Source organism: Ischnura elegans, chromosome 7 (genome assembly GCF_921293095.1).
Source record: "Ischnura elegans chromosome 7, ioIscEleg1.1, whole genome shotgun sequence".
Classification (NCBI taxonomy): domain Eukaryota; kingdom Metazoa; phylum Arthropoda; class Insecta; order Odonata; family Coenagrionidae; genus Ischnura; species Ischnura elegans.
Window position 1 is genome coordinate 43,160,931 of NC_060252.1, and position 20,854 is coordinate 43,181,784.

General features: G+C 39.3%; 1 protein-coding gene across 3 annotated transcripts in view; it reads right to left on the reverse strand.

The window, feature by feature from the left end:
* Positions 1 to 874: 874 nt before the first annotated feature.
* LOC124162887 (putative leucine-rich repeat-containing protein DDB_G0290503) overlaps positions 875 to 20,854 on the reverse strand; it is a 33,887-nt gene continuing 13,907 nt past the window's right edge. For 2 of the 3 annotated variants that reach the window (XM_046539582.1, XM_046539581.1), the window contains exons 8-14: positions 19,580 to 19,708; positions 14,876 to 18,942; positions 14,268 to 14,593; positions 10,023 to 10,264; positions 7,719 to 7,773; positions 5,508 to 5,570; positions 875 to 1,556 (exon numbers count right to left, since the gene is read on the reverse strand). In XM_046539582.1, coding sequence (XP_046395538.1) covers positions 5,546 to 5,570; positions 7,719 to 7,773; positions 10,023 to 10,264; positions 14,268 to 14,593; positions 14,876 to 18,942; positions 19,580 to 19,708 — 4,844 coding nt within the window. In that variant the 3' untranslated portion in view covers positions 875 to 1,556; positions 5,508 to 5,545. The remainder of the gene's footprint in view (positions 1,557 to 5,507; positions 5,571 to 7,718; positions 7,774 to 10,022; positions 10,265 to 14,267; positions 14,594 to 14,875; positions 18,943 to 19,579; positions 19,709 to 20,854) is intronic. The other variant, XM_046539583.1, reaches the window with a different exon arrangement.

Genomic DNA, 20,854 nt, shown 5'->3' on the forward strand with positions numbered 1-20,854 from the left:
ATACTGATGCGTGGAATGACTCAACCAAAAGGTTGGGTTGGACAGATGTTGGTAGAGCTCACCCTGGACTAAGCCATAGGAGTGAGAATTTAGCATTTACAGGGTAGAAGGCCAATTCTTTTCCCAGGGTCACCTAGGACTTAGAATATTTTTATTTTGGCTTTGTACCTAAAGGCTTAATCCCTTATGTGATCCCTAGCACCCTCGATCAACTGCTGAATGCTATGCCTTACAGGCTACCATACTCAGAGTTAAGAAGGATTTTTATTGCTCCTTGCATATGTTGGGGATCTTGGTTCAAGTCCAGAGCAAGGTTGGTAAGCTGAGATCATACAAAGGCAACAGCACTTGTGATCATACAGTTAGTAACATTAAGATGACAATAGGCAGTATGTATGCATTTAACTCCAGAAAGTTGGCATTACAACCTGCTTAACGATAGACACAAATAGGGAAAGTGAGAAAATAAAGTAAGAGGGAGTTTGCAATAATAGGAGGGGAGTCATGTAAAACATAATGGGAGACAAAATGGAGAAACAAGTACGAGAATAAAAGAGTGCAGTCTTGCAACTTCAACCTGAAGATGTCAGCTGCGATGCCTATCCTGCATTAATCCAAGAATAAAAGTGGTTTTTATAGAGGTAAGTATTACTAAGTCATACATTTTATAGCGGCATAAGTTACAGAAATGTAATTAAATCTGTAACACCTGAAAAAGTCAATACATAATAGAACTAAGGTTTTCCTTTCAGCTACAACCTTGTCAATATGGAAAACCTAGTTCAACCAGCGACTCCAAGAACTAGGTCAAAAATATGGGACTATGACAGTAACTTTTAATTACTGAATAATAAAATTTCCTTTGAAGCGACAATTAAATGAAGAGATGGAATTTTATTGTTTTTAAAATTTATACATCATTAACAACAATACTTGTCCGCACCTGAGTTTCTCCCAAGAAATAACATCTTGTCAAAGAGGCGCTTCATCAACAATTAAGGGTCAGCCAAATGGGACCATTCTGCGTGTATTTTCAACAATACAAGTTAGTTTTTTAGCATCAAATGCTTTCTCTGTACAAACCACATCAGGCACTAAAACCAGTTATCACATGCAGCTATGGAAATCCATAACAACTCGATTCACATGGCTCAAGTAGATGCAAAAATGCCAACCACATCACTTCCGTAGGTGAATTATACATGGAGTTCATCTCCGCAAAATATTACACAATAGTCTACATAATAATGTACATAAAAACAACAAAAAAGAGTATGTGGTCATTGTTGTGCACACAGCCAAGTATAAAAATAGACTTTTCTCAAACTACCACCAGGTAATATTAATGGGCCCATAGAAACACCTAAAAGCTCAACTGCTTCACGGATGAGGGGAAAGATGCATGATGACAAGAGATGGTAAAATGAAGACAAAGACTTTCTCCCTTATAGGAAACCAAGAGAAATCCTCTACAAAGAGGACAAGGGTAAACATGACGACAACAGAAAAATGGACTGCACTGAAACTTGAAGGCCATGAAGCCATCATGGATGTACCTGGAAAGAAAGTTAGGAGATAATTAGTTTTCAGGCAAGATATGGGAGAATTTTTTTAATTATAATTTTATTATCCCTTAAAAAATTTTTACTGACCACAACCTTGAGCCTGAGACCATATTCATGTACCAAATTTGGCTGAATGAGAGGAAGGTATTGCTCCCGTGAGCAATTCTTTCCTCTCAATGAGCAGAAATCCCTCTTTGAGTTAATGAACTGGAACTCTCACGATATCATCAACTCATGAAAAGTGGGTGGAAACTTCAACCTTTTTTAATTTGTGAGAAAATGTGAGGATGAGGAAGATATATTTTTTACATTCCAACTTATCTTCCCCTTCCATACACTAAATCCTTTAAGAATTGTGATTTCATTCCTGAGTGAATGACCCCATTCTAATGGCGTGAGTGAGCCAAGATTTGGCAGTGTTCATGCCCACATGCCAGTTTGAACATGAAATCATAGTAAATGATTAAATAATTCCTGGAGTATAGGTCATGTTGAATAATGCAAAAAGTAAATTAATTATGAAATTATAGTTGAGATGTGAAAGGTCTAGCCGGCAGGGTAGATAGGGGCATTAGCGAACGCTCCAACATCGCATAGAAATCGCATAATGAATGCTTCACCCTGGCCTTTAGGACTGCTATAAACATAATTTTTTGGGATAGGCATCTTGCTATGCGAGTTTTCTAAATTTATTGATAAACACGTACAAATATATATTATGCACCAATTTGTGATTGGATGGATCAGGCATAGTCAAAATTCCAACTTCTTCACTTTCATGATATGGATCTGAAATGTACTTGTTTGCAATCCACTTCAATTGATGCAAGTTAGTCCATTTATGCACTTCCATGAGTTGGACTGAGCAGGTGTTGAGACGGACAGGAAATAGAGGCAAGGTAGTTCAAGAAATCTGCATCAAAGTTATCATCAATCTTTCTTGTACAGAATCAGTGGTATAAACAAATCATGGTCATGGGGCCTGTTCAGTCCTCTCAAGGGGACTACCATGAGGACCTACAAATGGAGTTTTGACCTTGGTGCAGAGCTTAATCGAGGCTACAAGAGGTGATCATGCCTGTCACAACACTAGGGGAATATGTATTCGTCAAATTCATTAAAGCAATATTGCTCTTCAGCTTTCCACCTCTCTATCTCTTGTGCGTGATTCAGCTGATAGTGGTTGGCAATAACTTAAGATGATGGATTGATAATAGTAAGCAAGCCAAGATCAATACAATGCTGGGTCAACTCATTTCATACAAGGAAACCCACTGATATTTAAAATTTAAATATTCATAAACAATAATATTGAGTAATACCACAGCATTCTATTGCTATGATGTGCATGATTCATCAAATTAGTTCAGATAACTGGTACTTCACTTTTTCTTTAATTTCCTTGTTTAGGGTGGAGGCACTATGGGCACCCAACTTATAAATGTCCCTTGTCAGAATGGTCATAGTTTTAGGTGAAGGAATATAATTTAGGATGAATATTGACATTAAAACCACAAATTACCAGCTGTCTAACCATAATCTCATTCTTATCTGTAAGTAGATATGCAAAGGGAGTAGTACATCTGTTTAACATTGTAACGTTTCAATTAATTTCACTTCGTTTTCACGTTACTTTCAAACATTTTATTTCACTTTAAAATAATACAAACTCGGGAGCGAGGGAACACCCGTCCGCCATAACTATCACAATCCGAGTCCCCTCTTTTCATCTCCTCCCGCGCCGTCAACAATCCCAACAATTACCTCACTCCACCTCTGCTGCTTATTATTGCTTTTATTTCGTCACACCAACAACCAAAACAAACCACTCAAAATTACGTGTTACATTTGCCCCATTGGAAAAGAAAATGGAATGACATGCAATTTTCTTTTTCAAAGCCTTCAAAAACAAAGTATTATGGGTTACGGGCGTGGCCCCAACGCCTTCAGTTTTGAACTTCCCCCTTTCCATCACACAAACACAGTTCACTCCACTTCACACACCGGCATTTCATTATTCCATCTGTCACACTTCTCTTACTTATCACTCCCCTTCTCCGTTCACTTTACTCATTCATTCATCACTGTCATCATTCATTCCAAGCATATAAATACCAACCATGCACTTAATAAACAATCAACAAACACTCCTGCAATCACCCATATCAAATTATTACACATGTATTTACCCTCACTTTTCTCCTGTCATATCACCCTTCCACCGTCTCTCCAGGGTGTAACCACTCTCGCCACCTATCTAATTGCCCCATTTTAAATTTTACTCTCCTCCTTTTCTCCTTCCTCCTTCTTCTCTTCACCCGACCTTCGTCCCTTCTTACGTTACCTTCACGTATCCTAAATATTCTCGCGATCCTCTCAGAGTCACCTTCTCCTGCCGATCCAAGCTCGGTTATGTGACTGCTTCTTTCCGCCATCATGGAATTGACAAGGTGCTGTCGCTCCGGTTGGCGCTCCTCCGCTACATTGTTTAGTGCAGGCCGCTGATCAGCTGATATCTCGCCCGGCCGGTGAACGTATCCATCGCCGCGAAAGTTTTTGTCTCGTCGTCCCTTTCTCTGCTGGCTCGACGCCTGCCACTCCTGCTGCTGCGACTTCCTCGAGTCCCATCCGTGCTGCTGGTTGTGCTGGAACGCGCCTCCCGACGTCCTCCACGCACTCTCCTCACGGGGTCCTGATGTATGCCTCCCATCGAACGTCGGTACCTTCAACTGTACCGCGGATGTCATTGTGACGCTGGGTCTCGCGTCCCTCTCACGCACGATGTGTTGGACCGCCTCCTCATCCAGCCCAGCTGCCTTTGAGGTGGATTCTTGTCCTATCTCGTCCACCATCTTCCCGGGCACTTCCTCCGCTTGTTTTTCCTTTCTCCCCTCACATTCTCGCCGAAACGCCGCTAGCCCTTCGTTGATGCTTTTCATTGTCTCCTCCAACTTTTTGTCTCTTTCTTCTTGTTTACTATCTCGCCTCTCCCGTTCTGCTTTCCATTTTTTATCTCGACTCTCCCGTTCTTCTTCCCATTTTCTATTTCGACTCTTCTGTTCTTCTAGCATCTGTCTTAGTAGCACCCGTAGGTCACTGTATCCTTGGTCCTGCGTCTCCATTTCAAACTCATGTGTCTCTATATCTACCCCTTCTTTTATTAAAAGTGGCTTTAAACGCTCCAGCAGCTCAAATTTCGCCCCTTGGGTCGTCGATCCCCGATCCCTCAACAAACTTTGTAAATCTACCTTTTTCAGTTCGTAAAATTTTTTCACTCCCGCCATCTTGAATTCCCGCTCTCTACGACGCGACTCGTTCCTCAGGCGTTCCGTGGTCTCGATCCTTTCGAGAAGTCGTGCCCTACACGTTGCGGCGCCAAAATGTAACGTTTCAATTAATTTCACTTCGTTTTCACGTTACTTTCAAACATTTTATTTCACTTTAAAATAATACAAACTCGGGAGCGAGGGAACACCCGTCCGCCATAACTATCACAATCCGAGTCCCCTCTTTTCATCTCCTCCCGCGCCGTCAACAATCCCAACAATTACCTCACTCCACCTCTGCTGCTTATTATTGCTTTTATTTCGTCACACCAACAACCAAAACAAACCACTCAAAATTACGTGTTACAACATGAATTACTGAAAAAGGCCATTTAAACTAGATCAAAAGTCATAATAAAACGTAGTTGCTCAGCCTGCCAAACTAAACCCCAATTTTGACAATAATAACTTTCAAGGATCAATTATAAGCTTTGGAAAAAATAATAAGCTTACACACAGTAACTTGATAAGAATTGGTAATTCCATCTTTTTAAATTGATTTTTAATACCATTCATATACTTCTCCACCTAAACCAACAACGACTCTCACTGAATTTTCCTCAGAGGAACCAAAGCAAAACCCAAAGAAATTATAAAATACCAATGTTTGACATACCTATGGACTCAAACAACCAAATGCCACCGCATTCTCACTCATATGTGCATCACTTTGGGAGTGCTGTAAAAAAAATGAACATTCAATAAGAATACGCCTATCAGAATACATATATAATGAGGTTTACACTATCTTGTTAATTAAAAAATTAGGTAACACCCTATTTCCATTGCTAAAGCAACATTATTATACACCATCCTCTCATTTTCATTACAAGTTACACATATATCCTGGTTAGAGAAAATAATGGAAAGGAAACCAAGACATGACTCAAAGTAATCAATACCTCCAATGGCGAAGGTATTTTGGAATAGCATTACATGAATTCTCAGTATATTACATTACTAATAACAGTTAATAATGATAGGTATATATGAATAAAGAAACACCCACTCTAATTCAAATATGTACTGAATTAAAAAAGGCATTAACTATTCTTTTCTATTTTGAAGTCAACTGGAAATTTTAATCAAATGTGAATCAGTGCCAATGATTTTTGAGACTTCAACCATGCTGTTTGAAGAAAATAACACAATGAATGACATAGATTACATAAAAGATAGAGATAAAGCTGAGGATATATTAAAAATTTATAAAAATATATTTAAAAAATAATATACTTGGGCTGACAGTGATAAAAAATAAACTTTGGCAGACAATATGAAAATTTAATCAGCCACACCATGAGACACAAGTATCTAATTAAAGTTATTATTAAAGGACAGGTGGAAGGAAAGAACAGCCTAGGTGCACCACAAATGATATTCATAAAGCACGTGATGAATGATGAAAAGCAGAAAACTTATGTAGGTTTAAACAGGGCTGGACTTACCCAAAGTTACACTATAGGCACCTCTCCATTGAGTGCCCCTCCTCACTTGAGCCCCCCCCCCCCCTTTTCCCAATTTTTATGGAAAGGCAAAGCCACTCTCAAGAGGTAAGGTTCGGAAAAAAAGGAATAAACAGATACATATATGGCTGACAGCATAAGTTTATGCTTGAATTTTTATGCAGGAAAAACATAGACAATTCAATTTAAAAAAACAGCTTGGAGTAAACTGCATGAAACAATTTAGATTAGCACATTTAAAGCCCTAGTAAAGAGGGCACCTGCAGGCAGATGGAACCCACACAATAAGCCGACAGCGGTGCCCATTGGGGTGCCTCTAGTACAGATCATTGCTAGTTGCCTAACAGAAGGCACCCCTTGACCTGTGATGCCCCTAGGCACATGCCTATTTTGCTTTACGGTAAATCCGGCCCTAGGTGTAAAAATATTACCTGATAGGAGAACTGACTGGAGATCTATGTCAAACCAATCTTAGGATTTAAGACTGTTGATAATGATGATAAAAAAATATCCAAATAGAAAATCATCAAGCAGCCATGCAGCCAGAAATTTGGTAAGCAAGCATGTCTACAGCAAGTTGTAACAACTCAGCATTTTCCTCGGAATGCCAAAAGTGAACAAATCCTATGGGAGCATGGGCGTGACCATTGTTATGATTACAAATATTTTTATCTAAATAGATTTAGTTTTTAGGTAAATGAAATTTGTTAATGAATACACCCAGAATAACTTTTAGAAATAAAGTAGATCATGCTTTATGATATTAATTACATACATCCGGAGGACTATTCATGAAAGTAATTGTATTGTACGTTGAATCGGCATTATTTCCGGACAAGTAATCAGAATAAAGGGCATCAGCGATTGCAGATGTTGCTTCATATGTTAAAAATGTGTTTGTTAACAAATGAGGCATAGAAGTACATCATTGATGACATACTGAGAGAGTGATAAATAGAATCAGAAAAATTTTGAAGTTTAAAAAGTGAGTGCACACCAGATCATTGAAAGCTAAACCTCACTTAAAGCAGGGGTCTATTGCAAACAATAAATTTAAGGAATATGTAGGTATTTTGGGAGTTGCTGATGCCCATTTAGCCATGTACCTGATTACAAATGGGGAAGCTGAATGCTTCAATCCATTATTTGGCTTTCATGTATATTATTCAAGAATAGATATTATTAGTTAGCTATTTGAGTGCCGTTCTAGTTATTCAAACTCCATATTTGTATTTCACAAAAAAGCATTCAAGACAGAATATTATTTTGATAATAAAAATGTGGAGTAAAAAAATAAGGAGATACTAATTTTTTTTGATACCTTATCAAGTGATAATAGGCATTTAACTGATAAGTCTTACCTTCTTCCCCATATCCAGTTCATAAGCACCGAAGATGGACTTTGTGTGTCTCGAGCTAAAACAAATTAAAAAAAAAAATACATCTCAAATGGATAGTACCTCAAGCAGCCTCCAAAATTCCCTTGTCCATAAAACTTACATATACATACATACTTTCAAAGAGTTAATTAGAATTTCAATTTTTTTCATGGAAATACACATCCAAATTCTAATGCCATTTTATAAATACACAACTGAGCACTCTGAATCTGCAATTCCTTAATCCAGGAACATTTAAAATTTGGCAATATTTCCACAGTGAGCTTTGCAAGGAAACAATTATTTGCTGAATAATTGCATTCATCTTCACCAGCTGAGACTGTTCCCCATTCTTTCACAAATATTCAACCTGTTGAAGCTCTCGATAATAGGACACACAGTTGCTCTTTTAATACTTATCGCAAAGTCAGAAATGCTGCATGAGCTGATGACTCGACTGAAATGAAATTAGGTACTCCACTCGCCCAGACTTGGCTCCAACTTAGAGCAGACAGAAGATTGACATGAGTAACAGATGACTTTTTAAATAAGTTCTCCACTTAACATTAGGTAGAAAATGATTGTAGGTAAAAAATGACTTAATTTTTGAGAGGAGAAAAAGTACCCAAGTTTTTAGCTAATCTTATGAAAAAACTAAACTGAGGTTTTAATCCTTCCGTGACTATGCCTAGAAAACTTACACGAACGATTGTGTGGGATATCTCATGTACCCCATTTATAATTCTTAAATTATATCCTGTATTTTAGTCTTTTCTGTAATTCAACACAATTGACTCTTCTTTAAATGGTATAATATATTGTTTTGTATCATTAATAAATACTTTGTAGGCTACAATTATGTTTTTACATTGATTTTGTGCGAAATGGCAGGAATCTTTTGTATTTCGCTATTACTAACTGTCGGTACATTGACTAACATGCTATGAAAAAAACAAGTAAAAAGTTGCCATCACGTGGTTGGCATTATTAAAGTTATAATGTAATAAAATTTATTGCATTCAACTCGTATGCTTGCACTCATTTAACATGCAAGTTTTTTTTCTTGCTGCCAACAGCTGTGCTGGGTAATACTCCACCAATAACAATTAAAGTTTTCAAAAACAATTTAAATGCAAAAAAAATCATTCCTTGCATGAATAATGACAAAGTAGCTGAGCTCAAATACAAAAACTATCAAGGAGACGAAATAAAAAAAAATATCAGGGACCAAAGTGGAATTTATAGGCTAAAGTGAGGGGATTGTATGGCGTCATACATTGTGGACAGACGGGGAGAAGTCTGAAGGTCAGAGCAGAAGAGCATAAGAGGGACTTTGAAAACAGGGAAGGAAAATCCCAGTTTGCGGCTCACCTCCTAGAAGATGGATACCGGGCTGATTTCATCCCAGAAATGCTGCAACGGGTTAATAAAGGGACATTTGGGAACAGTTGTACATCGTTTCTGCCATTAGTAGGAAGGATGTTATTACTAACGTCCATGTTTTTCCCTTCCATTCTCCGATCCTTGACCTCCCTCAGCTAATCGGGGAAAAAACCCTCCGAGCACCTGAAAACAGTCACCATCTCTCCCCTACCTCACCCCAGACCAACGGTCAGTTTAAAATTCCCGACCCTCCTTTCCACCCCACCTTCCACTCCCATTTCTCAAATGTTTGCGAGTGTGCAATTTGTGTATATATATTGGTATGGTTAATTTCTTGGTTTAGTCTTGATAATGCTGCAGTGCAGCGAAACATGTCGACTCTAGTGTAATAAATTTTTATGTGGAAAGTGCAAAGTGTTTCACTTCATATCTCATAATGGATCTCCACAAAGTATCTGCCTCATCCATCCAATTAAAAAAAAATATACAACATTAACGTAATTTGGGCACATAGTCACAGAAGGGTTAGAACCAATTATTTTCTATTTCAAAAGGTTTAATTTAGAAGACGCATATTTTTAATGGGATTTTTAGTCTGATTTAATCCCACGTTTCATAATGTTCTTATAAATTCACTTTGTTGTTTCAGGAACAGTCACTCTCATTAAACAAGGACCCAGTACACAATGTATCAAAATCCAAATATAATTAGAATAACCTTAAGACATGAAGATACGTCTCTTTCGGGTAATACACCGCGTGGGTCCATTGTTCTAGTCCGAGAACAATGGACCCACGCGGTGTATTACCCGAAAGAGACGTATCTTCATACTCATCGACCCGCGGAAGCCTGCATAAGGAACCTTAAGACATATTTATGTGTGTGAAGACCATGCTACTCACAGAGTGTATGTGTAGCATCCACTAATTGTGGCACCATCTCTTCACTCTCGGGCCTTCCTCCATGAGATGCTGATCGCTGACGTTTCTGAAGACCAGCAGCAAGCTGCTTTTTCTGAGCACCAAACTGCTTGTAAGCCTGCCTTCGCATTTCCAAGAGCTGCATTTGCTCCCCTTGGCGTTGCTCTCTATCATTCAGCAACCGCACATCGAGATGATGGCCGACAGAATGTAGCTGAGAGATCCTTAATAATTAAGAGAACTCTTTTAACAAACCCAAAGCCATTAAATGTTTTAGTAACTGCTTTAACTGCATTTCTTTCCCTCACTTACTCACTCAGTGATTCAACCCGAAAGTTGCTTAGGGTAAGTGAGCGTAAAGGTACGTTTACACTGTGCAGCATGTCGTACAAACAAGTTATGTACATGTAACATGTTTTACGAAAAAGTTACAAATCTGTGTAACATGTTACATGTAAATTTGTGATACAAAACAAAAATTTGCGTTATACAACAAGTTAACATAATTATGTTAACTCATGTTACAGAAAAGAGTTGAAGTGCATGGTGGGGATAGCCAGTTGATGGGTGGGCTAGTTGTCGTGTGCCAAGCTGTTTAGTGAGTGCCATATGAAATGAAGACAACAATGGTCGCGTGGCAACAGGCAGAAATGATCGGGCTCATCGAGTCATACAGAGAGCAACGGCTACTGCGGGATCCCTGAGCAGAAGATTACAAGAACAAACATGATGTGAGGGTATAAATGAACGAAACTTTCAGCGTAGCGACTGAATCTGTAACATGTTATTTATACATTTATGGATCTGCTGGACTCTTGTTATAAAACAAATGTTACAAGTACAGTAAAATCTCTTTATATCGTAATGGAGGGGACCAAAATTTGGGCGATTTGATGTATGGGGGTTCACGAAAGAGAGGTTTTAGTGATATGCACCATTTTTTCCAAATCTTTTGGAAATGAAAGGCACTAACTGTCTTTTAAACCGTTATATTTTTGTGTTTAAACAAAAATGCATGCGCTAGTGAACATATATTCATTATCTAATGATAACAGAAAGCGAGTGCTATCACATGATTTTTACTATGATTTGAGAGAAAACGATGTGATCTCTCTTAATTCAACAGTTATTTGAAATGATGAGGATGGTTAGATACCTTTTTTCTCATTTACTGTTTTTTATGCTCTCACATGGAACAAAATGACCACAGCTAATGATTAACGTGAAAATTACAGCACATTAAAGGTGTATAAGAAAAAAAATAAGCGTGAAACATTTATCACTGAAAATGTCATTACATGTACGTAATCGTGTCTTGGTCTCTAGTTGTCTCGGTACGATTTGCTGAGGTAGTTAGGCCGTCTCGGGGGTGTCTCCTTGGTATGATAAGTGGAGGTTTTATGATATAAAGAGGTTCACTACAAAGAGGTTTGCCAATAAATTTACATGTAAATGTGACGGGACCGTAGGGGTGGTACAAGTATGGAGGTTTTCGATGTAAAGAGGTTCACTACATAGAGGTTTTACTGTAACTTGTTACAATTATCATGTTTAGATAACATGTTACACAGAGTAAATTCACCTTATAGCTCGCCCCAGACATGCAAATACAAAACATTCAGGGTAAGGGGGCCAGTTCCTTTCCCTGGGCCACCTCACACTGCGAGTCAGATTGATTGTCGACGAGTTCACTTTGTGGAAATTCACTAATAGTAAAAATACAACAGCTATGGCTATTTTCCACACTTTTTTAATTGCTCAACCACTTTCAATGTTTTCACCACGGGTGGTCTGGCCAGGTCGGCTGGTCGGCGATCGCCGAGGGCCCCGAGCTTAGGGGGCTCCCACAACGCTCGTGTCTATCATGAAGAGAATATAAAAAGGTGCAATAAAAAGACTCAGATTGCTCAAACCAAGGTTATTTTTTTGCAATCATAAAAATCTGATTTTTCTTTCATTTGCTTCATTTGCAAGGTACTTAGAGTAAAAAGGTCATACAGAAAAAAATAAAGGAGTCGGAAAATAAAAGGTACCTGATTCATTTTTGAATGGGCTATTCGAAAAGCTTATTTTACAGGTTTTTTTTTTTATTTGTATGATAAAAATTTACAAGCTGTGAAATTCTCACTTTTTACAGTATTTTTTCTGATGAAATAGCTATTTTTATTCACTTTTATGTAGTTTTTAAGAGCCAGAATAGCGTCAAAATCCATTTCCGGGCATGCAATATGCTAAAATTTTCCGGGGCAGGGGCCCATCAGGAGCCCCAGCCAAGGGCCCCCATCCACCCTAGACCACCCCTGGTTTTCACATAATTATGTGACAGCTTGATAATGATGTGAAAACACTTACAACGGTTGAGCAAATTAAAAAAGATTGGAAAATTACTGCAGCCGTTGTATTATTGCTATAATTCTGTGAGGATTTTATGTATTTAGGGGTGTCCAAAGGCTTCACCCTGGATTTGAACCCAGGACTGTTTGGTAAACAGCCAAGTGTTTCACCCACTAGGCTACCAAACCCATTCTTTCTCTCACATATTTAACATCTCTGGGTAAACTGGGGTAATTATAAAAAAAAGGAAGGCCTTCAAAGATGCTAAGTTTTGAGAGAGTAATATCAATGAAGATCATCTTTCATTAGATTTAATACGTACACATCAACACATATGCATTCATTCCTATGGTTGATTGAACATGAAAGGAAAAGAACTTTTTAGCATTCATAAAACTAATTACCCAAGGACACTGGGGGGAAATGTGGTAAAAAAAAGCCTCAATAAGCAAATCACTACCTCCTAAAAAAAGTGGGAGGATACATTTGGGTGAGAATGAATATTTTTCACTCACAACAAAGTTTACAGAGAGCAGCATCACAGTTGCTATGTAGTCTTGGTTTCTCATTCAAAGTTTTTAAGCGCTCAAACCATAGTGTTAAAATGTGAGAAGTAAACCAGAGTGGGATGGGGCCCCCATTGCCAAGGTCAGTGATGCAGTGAGGGGGGTTTTGGGGGGTAAAACCCCCACCAGAGCTCAGAGAAATTTTTAAGTTCAATCCATTTTACTTAATTGGATTGATATTACAAATAGAATAGTTTAAGGATTAATAAAATATCCCCCAGAAAGCCGCAAAACTCACCATTTTGAACCATTTATCTTAAAATTCCGCAATTTATCAGTCTCGCACCTACCGCTTATCCTGGTGGGTATTCCATACCCCCACATTACCCCGGTATTACTTGCACCTAAACCTCCCCCAGCCTAAATTCCTAGCTGTGCCCCTGGCCAAGATATCTTGATAATTACACTGTTAGAGTGTTGACAAGGGCAAGAGGGAAGATTGACAGGTAGCCACAGCAGGGGTCTAGCATTATACTAGCTCTTTAATTATACAGTTCACACAGTTGCCAGGCCCAATGACAATGGAAGATGCTAAAAGAGCCTAAGGCCTCCTGAGGACGTCCAGACTAGGGGCCCTAGCAGAGATTACCTCCCATCTGCTCCGGTTGCCATTTTTATCAACTGGGAAAATTATTTACAAACTGTATTGCTGATTCTAATGCTCTTACATCGGCACCATTGTTATACAACACCTTGATTAATAAACAATGTACTCAACCAGACTGGAAAATCATGATTTTATATATAAACAGAAAATTTCTAAGTTTAAGGATCGTGAATCATAGGTCTTCTATAGTCCAGATTTCAATACATACTCAACAACTTACTTCTCAGCATCATACCTACAGTCATATGTAAATTAAAATTTACAATTTTACCATTTCTATTCAATGTGAGAAAAAACCAAAAACCAATTCTTCTATTTATACCCACTACATACCATTCCTTGTAGCACAAGCGCGAGTTCGCCAGTGTCCGTAGCTTGTTTCCAAAATTCAATTATTTTAGCATAATTTATAATAACATTACTATGCAATCATTACGATTCTCTTCCATTCTTATTTTTTCAAAAGTAATTTGATAGCTCATGGAGACGAAGGGACATTGCCCATATTAAAAGAAATACAGTAAATACTATAACAACAAACCAAAATTATGGTATAGGGTAAGTTACATGAAAAAACACAAAACTTCACTCATAATTCCCATAAAGCAATAGGGCATATGCATACAATTAGACACATATGTACTTAAGTTTCCAATTGTAATACATCTTTTGTCTTCTAATTATGTATTTCAATCTACATATTTATTGAATGAAACTTACTTGGCACTCAGTGCAGAGATGTCTTCTGGAGGAGGAATGCTGGAAACAAGAGCTCGGGATGTGGGAGAAGACCTTTGTGAGCCATGTTTCGTAGGGGAAGACTCGGAGGATTCAGTCTTAAGTCTTTGGTTAGGAGAATTGGCAGTGGTAAGAGTGCTGGCAAGATTGGGGGACAACAACATGGGGGAAGATGCAGAGGAAGTAATTGCATCGACTGATGCATTTTGCGATGGTCCTTCTGGATTCATTGCCCTTTGACGAATTTCTTCATTCAAACGTAGAGCATTGGACAAACGCAGCTGTAAGACATCCCTCTCCTCCATCAACTAGAGATAGGGGATATTACAAACAAATAAATTATGCAGTAAAAACAAACATAATGCTATTGGCCTTAGCTGTATTACATATTTGTTTTTGAAACTCAATCGCCTAAGGAATAAAATGTAAGTAAAACAACTGCTAAATGCTTTCTCACTTAGTTCTTAGCCACACGAGTGTTATAATATTTTTGAATTTTATTTAAAATGAGTGTAAACTGAATTTCTTCTTCAAACACTACATCAACTCTAGAGAGAAAAAGAGGAGAGAAAAATTACGGATTTGCTCACCTGTTTCACCTCTAATGTCAGTTCATCGCACTGGACATCCCTCTGGTGTAGTGTGTACAGAGCTATATCCAGCTCCTCCTGTAGGGCACTCTCCTCTTCCTCTTCCCCTCCTCCCACATTCTCCACCCTCTCTTCCTCCTCCTCCCCAACAGACGTCCGCCTTCTACGATACTCCTCCTCCAACTGCCTCACAACCATCCTCAGCCTTGCCATCTCGTTGTCCTGCTCCTCTTTCATCTCCACTAACCTTGAGTTTGCTGCCTCGAGGACGTCTGCTCTCTCCCGGATCACCTCCCCTTCCCTCAGCCTCTCCTCGAGCTCAGCGACCCGCGCCTCCAGCTCCTTGACCCCTGACCTTGCAGCATTCTCGTCCTCCTCCTCGCTCCACTCCCACTCGTCTCGAGCCGTCTTACCGTCAACGCCCACGTGTTTCACGTTCGCCCTCGCCTCGTCTCGTTCTGCCTCGGCCACCCTCACTGCCTCTGCCATCCGGTCACCCTCCAGCTCCATCTGCTCCAGGTTCGACGAAAGTCTCTCGCATTCCTCCTCCGCATACTTGAGCCTCGACAGAACCCTGTTCAGCTCCTCCCCTAGTCCCTCGGCTTTCTCCGACAGGGTCTCATTCTCCCTCTTCAACTCCTCCATCTTCGAGTTCGTTTCAATGTGCTTTCGGTGCACGTCGTTCGCTGCTTGGTTCTTTCGTTCCACCTCCTCCCCGTGTCTCGCTTTCAGTTCTTCCAATTCCCTCTGGTGGCCATCTCGATCCCTCATCAGCTCCTCGTCAAGCTGCTGAAGTTTCTCCTGGAGGCTTGATATGGCCGCATCCTTCTGGGTCAGCATGGAATCCAAAATGAGAAGTTTTTCCTGAGACTGCTTAAGGGCCTCGACATGTTGGCTACTTGAGTCTTCCTGTTTGCTTAAAAGCTGCATGAGTTGGGCTTCCTTATCACTTAACTTCTCCCGGAGCTCCTCAATTTGGATGTTGTACTGCTGCTCGCCGGACCACAGCTTTTCTTCCATGCTTGCCACATGCAATTCAAAGTTTTTCAAGGCCTCGTCCTTCTGGGTGATTGCAGAGTTCATTTCTGCCAGTCTCCACTCCAATGACTGCTCTCCTTCTGCAGCTTTACTTTCAGCCCTTGTAAGCTCCTCTCTCAAAACTGTAAGCTCACTGTTCTTTTCGTCCAAGACTTTCTCAAGCTCATGCAATCTTTCCTGCAGACTCATGATGGCCTCACCTGAGTTGGCTTCTGAAGAGCTCAAATTTTCGTACAACTTGGACATCTGATTCTCTTTATCTTGAAGAGCCATGGACATATCCTTCAGCCTATTTTCATAAGTTTTAATGGTGTTTTTCCAGCTGAGCTCATAATTTGATGCTTGCTTCTGCATGTCCCACAATTCAGATTCTTTGTCGGAAAGAGAAGATTCCAATGCACTCCTTGCCTGCCTTGCTTGTTCTTCAGTGCTGGCAAGTTTTTCCAGTAGTGATTCCTTCTCACGTTTGGCATTTGACATTGCTTCTTCAAGCTCCCTGATCTTCTCACTATGTTCCTGACTAAGCTGCAATGCCTTGGCTTCTGCATTCGACAACTCTGCCCTGGCCAGGGAGAGCTCATTCACTCTCTCGTTCAATATCACATCATATTCATTCAATTTTGCATTGTGAGCCTCAGTGACGTTTCCTAGTAACGTCTCTTTTTCGTTTGAGAATTCATTGAGCTGCCGATCCTTGTCCTCAATGACTTGCTCAAGGTCCTTCAATCTCCTTTCAAAAGTTACACTTGATTCCATCAACTTTTCTTGCAGAGCTGTCACTTCATTTTGCATAGAAGCAACAGTCTCATCTTTAGTAGCAGCTAATTTTTCAAGCTCCGTCACCTTTCCCTCAAAATATTTCCTGCAATCTTGCATTTTAACTTCAACGTCCAAAATCCCTTGCTTTGCCAAAACCAATTCATTTGTCTTGCTAGCAATCTGTTCCTCCATTTGCTTCACACCTTCCTCATATGATACTAACTTATCCTTCAAATTCTTCTTCTCATTTGATTCCTGTTCAAAATATGATTGCAAATAAGTATCCTTTTCGCCAATAGCTGATTGCAACTGCCTAATTTGTTCCTCATAATAATGACACCTTTCATTCAGTTGAGCATTTAAGTTATACAGCTCCTGATCTTTCATACCAATGATGCCTTCTAACTCCTTCAACTTGGTCTCAAATGAGCTGCTTAAGCCCTGCAATTTGCTATCAGAGTCATAAATGTTTCTCTGAAGGTTTGATATTTCCTCTTCTTTCAAAGACAAACCACTTTCAAGTTCCTTGATTCTAATCTCACATTTATTCAATTCCGTCTGATACGTACTGCTGGAGGTCTCTGCAACTTCTTGGGCCGATTTTAACTGAGCCCTGGTACTATCTAACATGTCCTCCATCTCTTTCAGTCTTCTCTCACTAAGTTCTTCAGAATTTTTCAAACTCTCCAAGGCATGGCTTAGTTCTCCTCGCATCGAGAAGAGTTCTCCTTCTTTAATGCTCAACTGCTCTTCCATGGCTGTTATCTTTGCCTGTTTCTCCTGCTCCATTGCACTTATCTTGTCTGTAAGAGCAATCAACTCTCCCCTCAATGCCTCAACTTCGAGAGACCTTGAAGAGAGCTCTTGAGCCATTTCATTAATCTTCTGCTCTTGCACATCAAACTGCATCTTCCACTGCTCTTCCCGACCTGAAAGTTCCTGCTGCAGAGAGGCCACCACCTTCGCCTCCTCAACCAACTTATCCTCAGCCTGTTTCAACTTCTCCTCATGCTCCTGTTGAGCACCAGCCAACTTTGATTCCAATCCTGTCACTTCGTCCGTCACTGAGAGAACCCTAAGCTCAGCCTCTTCGAGTGCCTTTTCCAATTCCTTGACTTTAATTTCTTGGAACTGAAGCTCACCGGCTGCCTTCTCATTCACAGCCACCATTTCAGCTTGCAAGGATACCACTTTGTTGGTCTCTGAGGTCAATCTAGCCTCCAACTCCTTAACCTGTTCCTTGTGATGTGCCACAGTCTTGTCGACTTCAACCTGAACATTAGACACCTCCTCTTTGAGCAAGTCCACAAGACTTTCCCGATCTGCCACCATATCCATCAGCTCCTTCAACTGTGACTCATAGTCACTCTTCATTGCATCTTGCTTAGTCTCAGCTTCTTTCAGCTTTTCCCTGAAATCGAGGACCATTTTCTTCATCTCCTCTGCCTTCTCCTCCACCAGTCCCTTCTCAACCTCAACAGCCTTCTCAAGGGAGGCCACCGTAGCCTCAAGCTTCCTCTTGGCCGAACCCAATTCCTCCTTATCCTTAGTTAGGTTCTTAATTGTGGATTCCATACTGGCATTGTTACCCTGAATCTCCTCCAAAAGGTTGGTGAGTCTATCGCACTCTTCTTTGGATTCCTTCATCTGCTCTTCCAGGACCGAGCAACTCATCATCCACTCCTCGATAGCCTCAGCATGGTCTGTCAAACGTTCCTCCAGCTTTGCCCTCTCTTCTTCAAATTCCTCCCTCATCAGTTCAATTTCACCAACCTTCTCCTGCAACATTTCCTCCCTCTGCTTCAACATCAACTCCAGCTTCGAATGGTTCTTTATCCTACTGTCAAGCTCCTCATTTGTTGTCTCCAGCTCCTGAGTGGCGGCCTTGAGTCTTTCCTCAGAGGCCGCCAATTTTGCCTCAACATCTTTCACCTTTGTTTCCCTCTGCAATTCAATCACCCTCTCCTGCAGGGCGTTTAGTTCTTTTGTTGAGGCCTCGAGTTCAGCCAGTGAGCACTCCAGTTTTGTTCTGAGTTCCCGAATGGTTTTTTCTTGCTCTTCAATTTCTGTGTTCATTCCCTCCATGGCACTTGACTCATCTTTGTCCCTCATTGATTCAAGCTCATCCTTCATTTCTAACCTCTCTCTTGTTGCTTGCTCCAACTCTTCTTCCATTTCCACAGTTCTTATCTCTGCAGAAACTTTGAAAGTCTTCAGCTCCGAAATGGTGGATTCCATTTCTTGAAGTGTTTCATCCTTTGCATCATTTTCTGAAAAAATTTCCACAGAAAATTTCAAGAGTTTGAAATGAAACCACTCAGAAAGGCCTCACTTATTTTTATGAAATATCAAGTAAAATTATCAGGAAAAAATAATGTGAAAATTATAATAAAAACATCATTTCAATTCAACGTTGACTCAATGGCTAAGATAAATTTTAGCTAGAATTTGCAAAAAAAATACCTATTTATACAGTTTGATAAATAAATATCAACATTGTTATCTGATTCTGCCCATTATTTACTAAATACTGCATTTACATGGAGAGGTAAAAAAGATATAATAATGACTGCTTCCTGCTAAATCAATCTTTTGAACAAAAGTTTGATGCATGAGTAATGTATAACCATAAGTTATTATGGATTAGAACAAAATTCAACCACCTATTTCCAAACAATTTTACGTACTGATTGCAAACTATACTTTACTTTTATAAGACAAAAGACTATAAAATATGGCTTGAAAACTGAGTGTGCACAAATTTAATTATCAAAAAATTAAAACAAATGACCTACAACGACAGACATCATTTCAATAACAAAGGCCATCTAATATAACTAAATATGAGATGATAAATTAAACATCACATAACAATAGAAGAACTACTCATTAATTCCAAGAGCTTACTTTTCTTAAGATCCATATTTTCTTTTTCCAGCAAAGAAACAGTTTCTTTCAGGTTTTCCAACTTAGATTCATGCTCTTTCAGCAATTCCTCAAGTTCTGATACTTTTGACTTGGACTGAGAATCTGAAACTGATATGATTGCATGCTATTAGCATGTGTAATATTTAAATCGCAGAAAAGGATTTCAACTCAAAAGAGCAAGGAGCAAAAACACTCATGACACTAAAATAACACTGTGCAATGGACATATAAGATTAATGCAAATCCAAAAGACATTATTAGTGTATCAAAACTCTTTTGATTGAAATATTTACACCGAGAGTCTTTTTTTAAATAAGACACCACAGTAAAGAGTGATGAAAACTAGTTTCCTATCATGAGATCTGGGAGAGGTGAATCCTTGCAACTTGCAACCTTGTGGCTAATGTAAAAATTAGGTAAATGACTTCACACAATACTACCAATTTCAATTAGAATTAGGATCGAATCCAAAATGTATTGGGAGTAAGAAAAATGATTCATTTCAATGCAACAACTGAATTCATTAGGCAATAGGCATCAGCAATTATGAAACACGTCCACCTATCCAACATCTATTAATACAGTCATATTTGGAGCACAAGAAAAATGGGTTTTTAGGATAGAAGAAAGATAAGAATGAAACTCAATTAAATTACGCATTGATATTTTTTGCATTGTGCCTCCTAAAATGGTACTGATTTCACTCTCATGTTCAAAAAAACATATCAAAATATTTAGAAGAAATGGACCAGATAAGAACCAAATTCAATCACCAATTCTCAAACATTATATGTTCTAATCAAAAACTACACTTTATTTTTACAACAGAAAAGAGTACAAAATTTGGCTTGAAAGCTATATGTACAAAAATGGTATACAGTGGAACCCCGATCTATCGTTCCCGCATTGATCGTTCGCCGTTCCTGGTCCCAAATAAAGTTCCATAAAGGCAATGTGATTTTTTCCCACATCCATCGTTCCCCGAAGAATCGTTTTCCTGCATTGATTGTTTGAAGATCGCGGTCCCATCATAAAATTTTCCCGCATCTGTCGTTTGACGAAAATGAGATGAAGTGTTTACAACGTGTTCTCTGTGGCTAATAACGACAGACACCACCAGGAGATTGAATTACTATAGGGTAAAACCTGAGTACCGTGGGATAGTTACATTAGCGCATTTCCCATGATCCACTATCCCTCTCCATTCAGCACTAACCTTTCTCACCCACTGACCTTTTTTAGCCTACCTGCTTC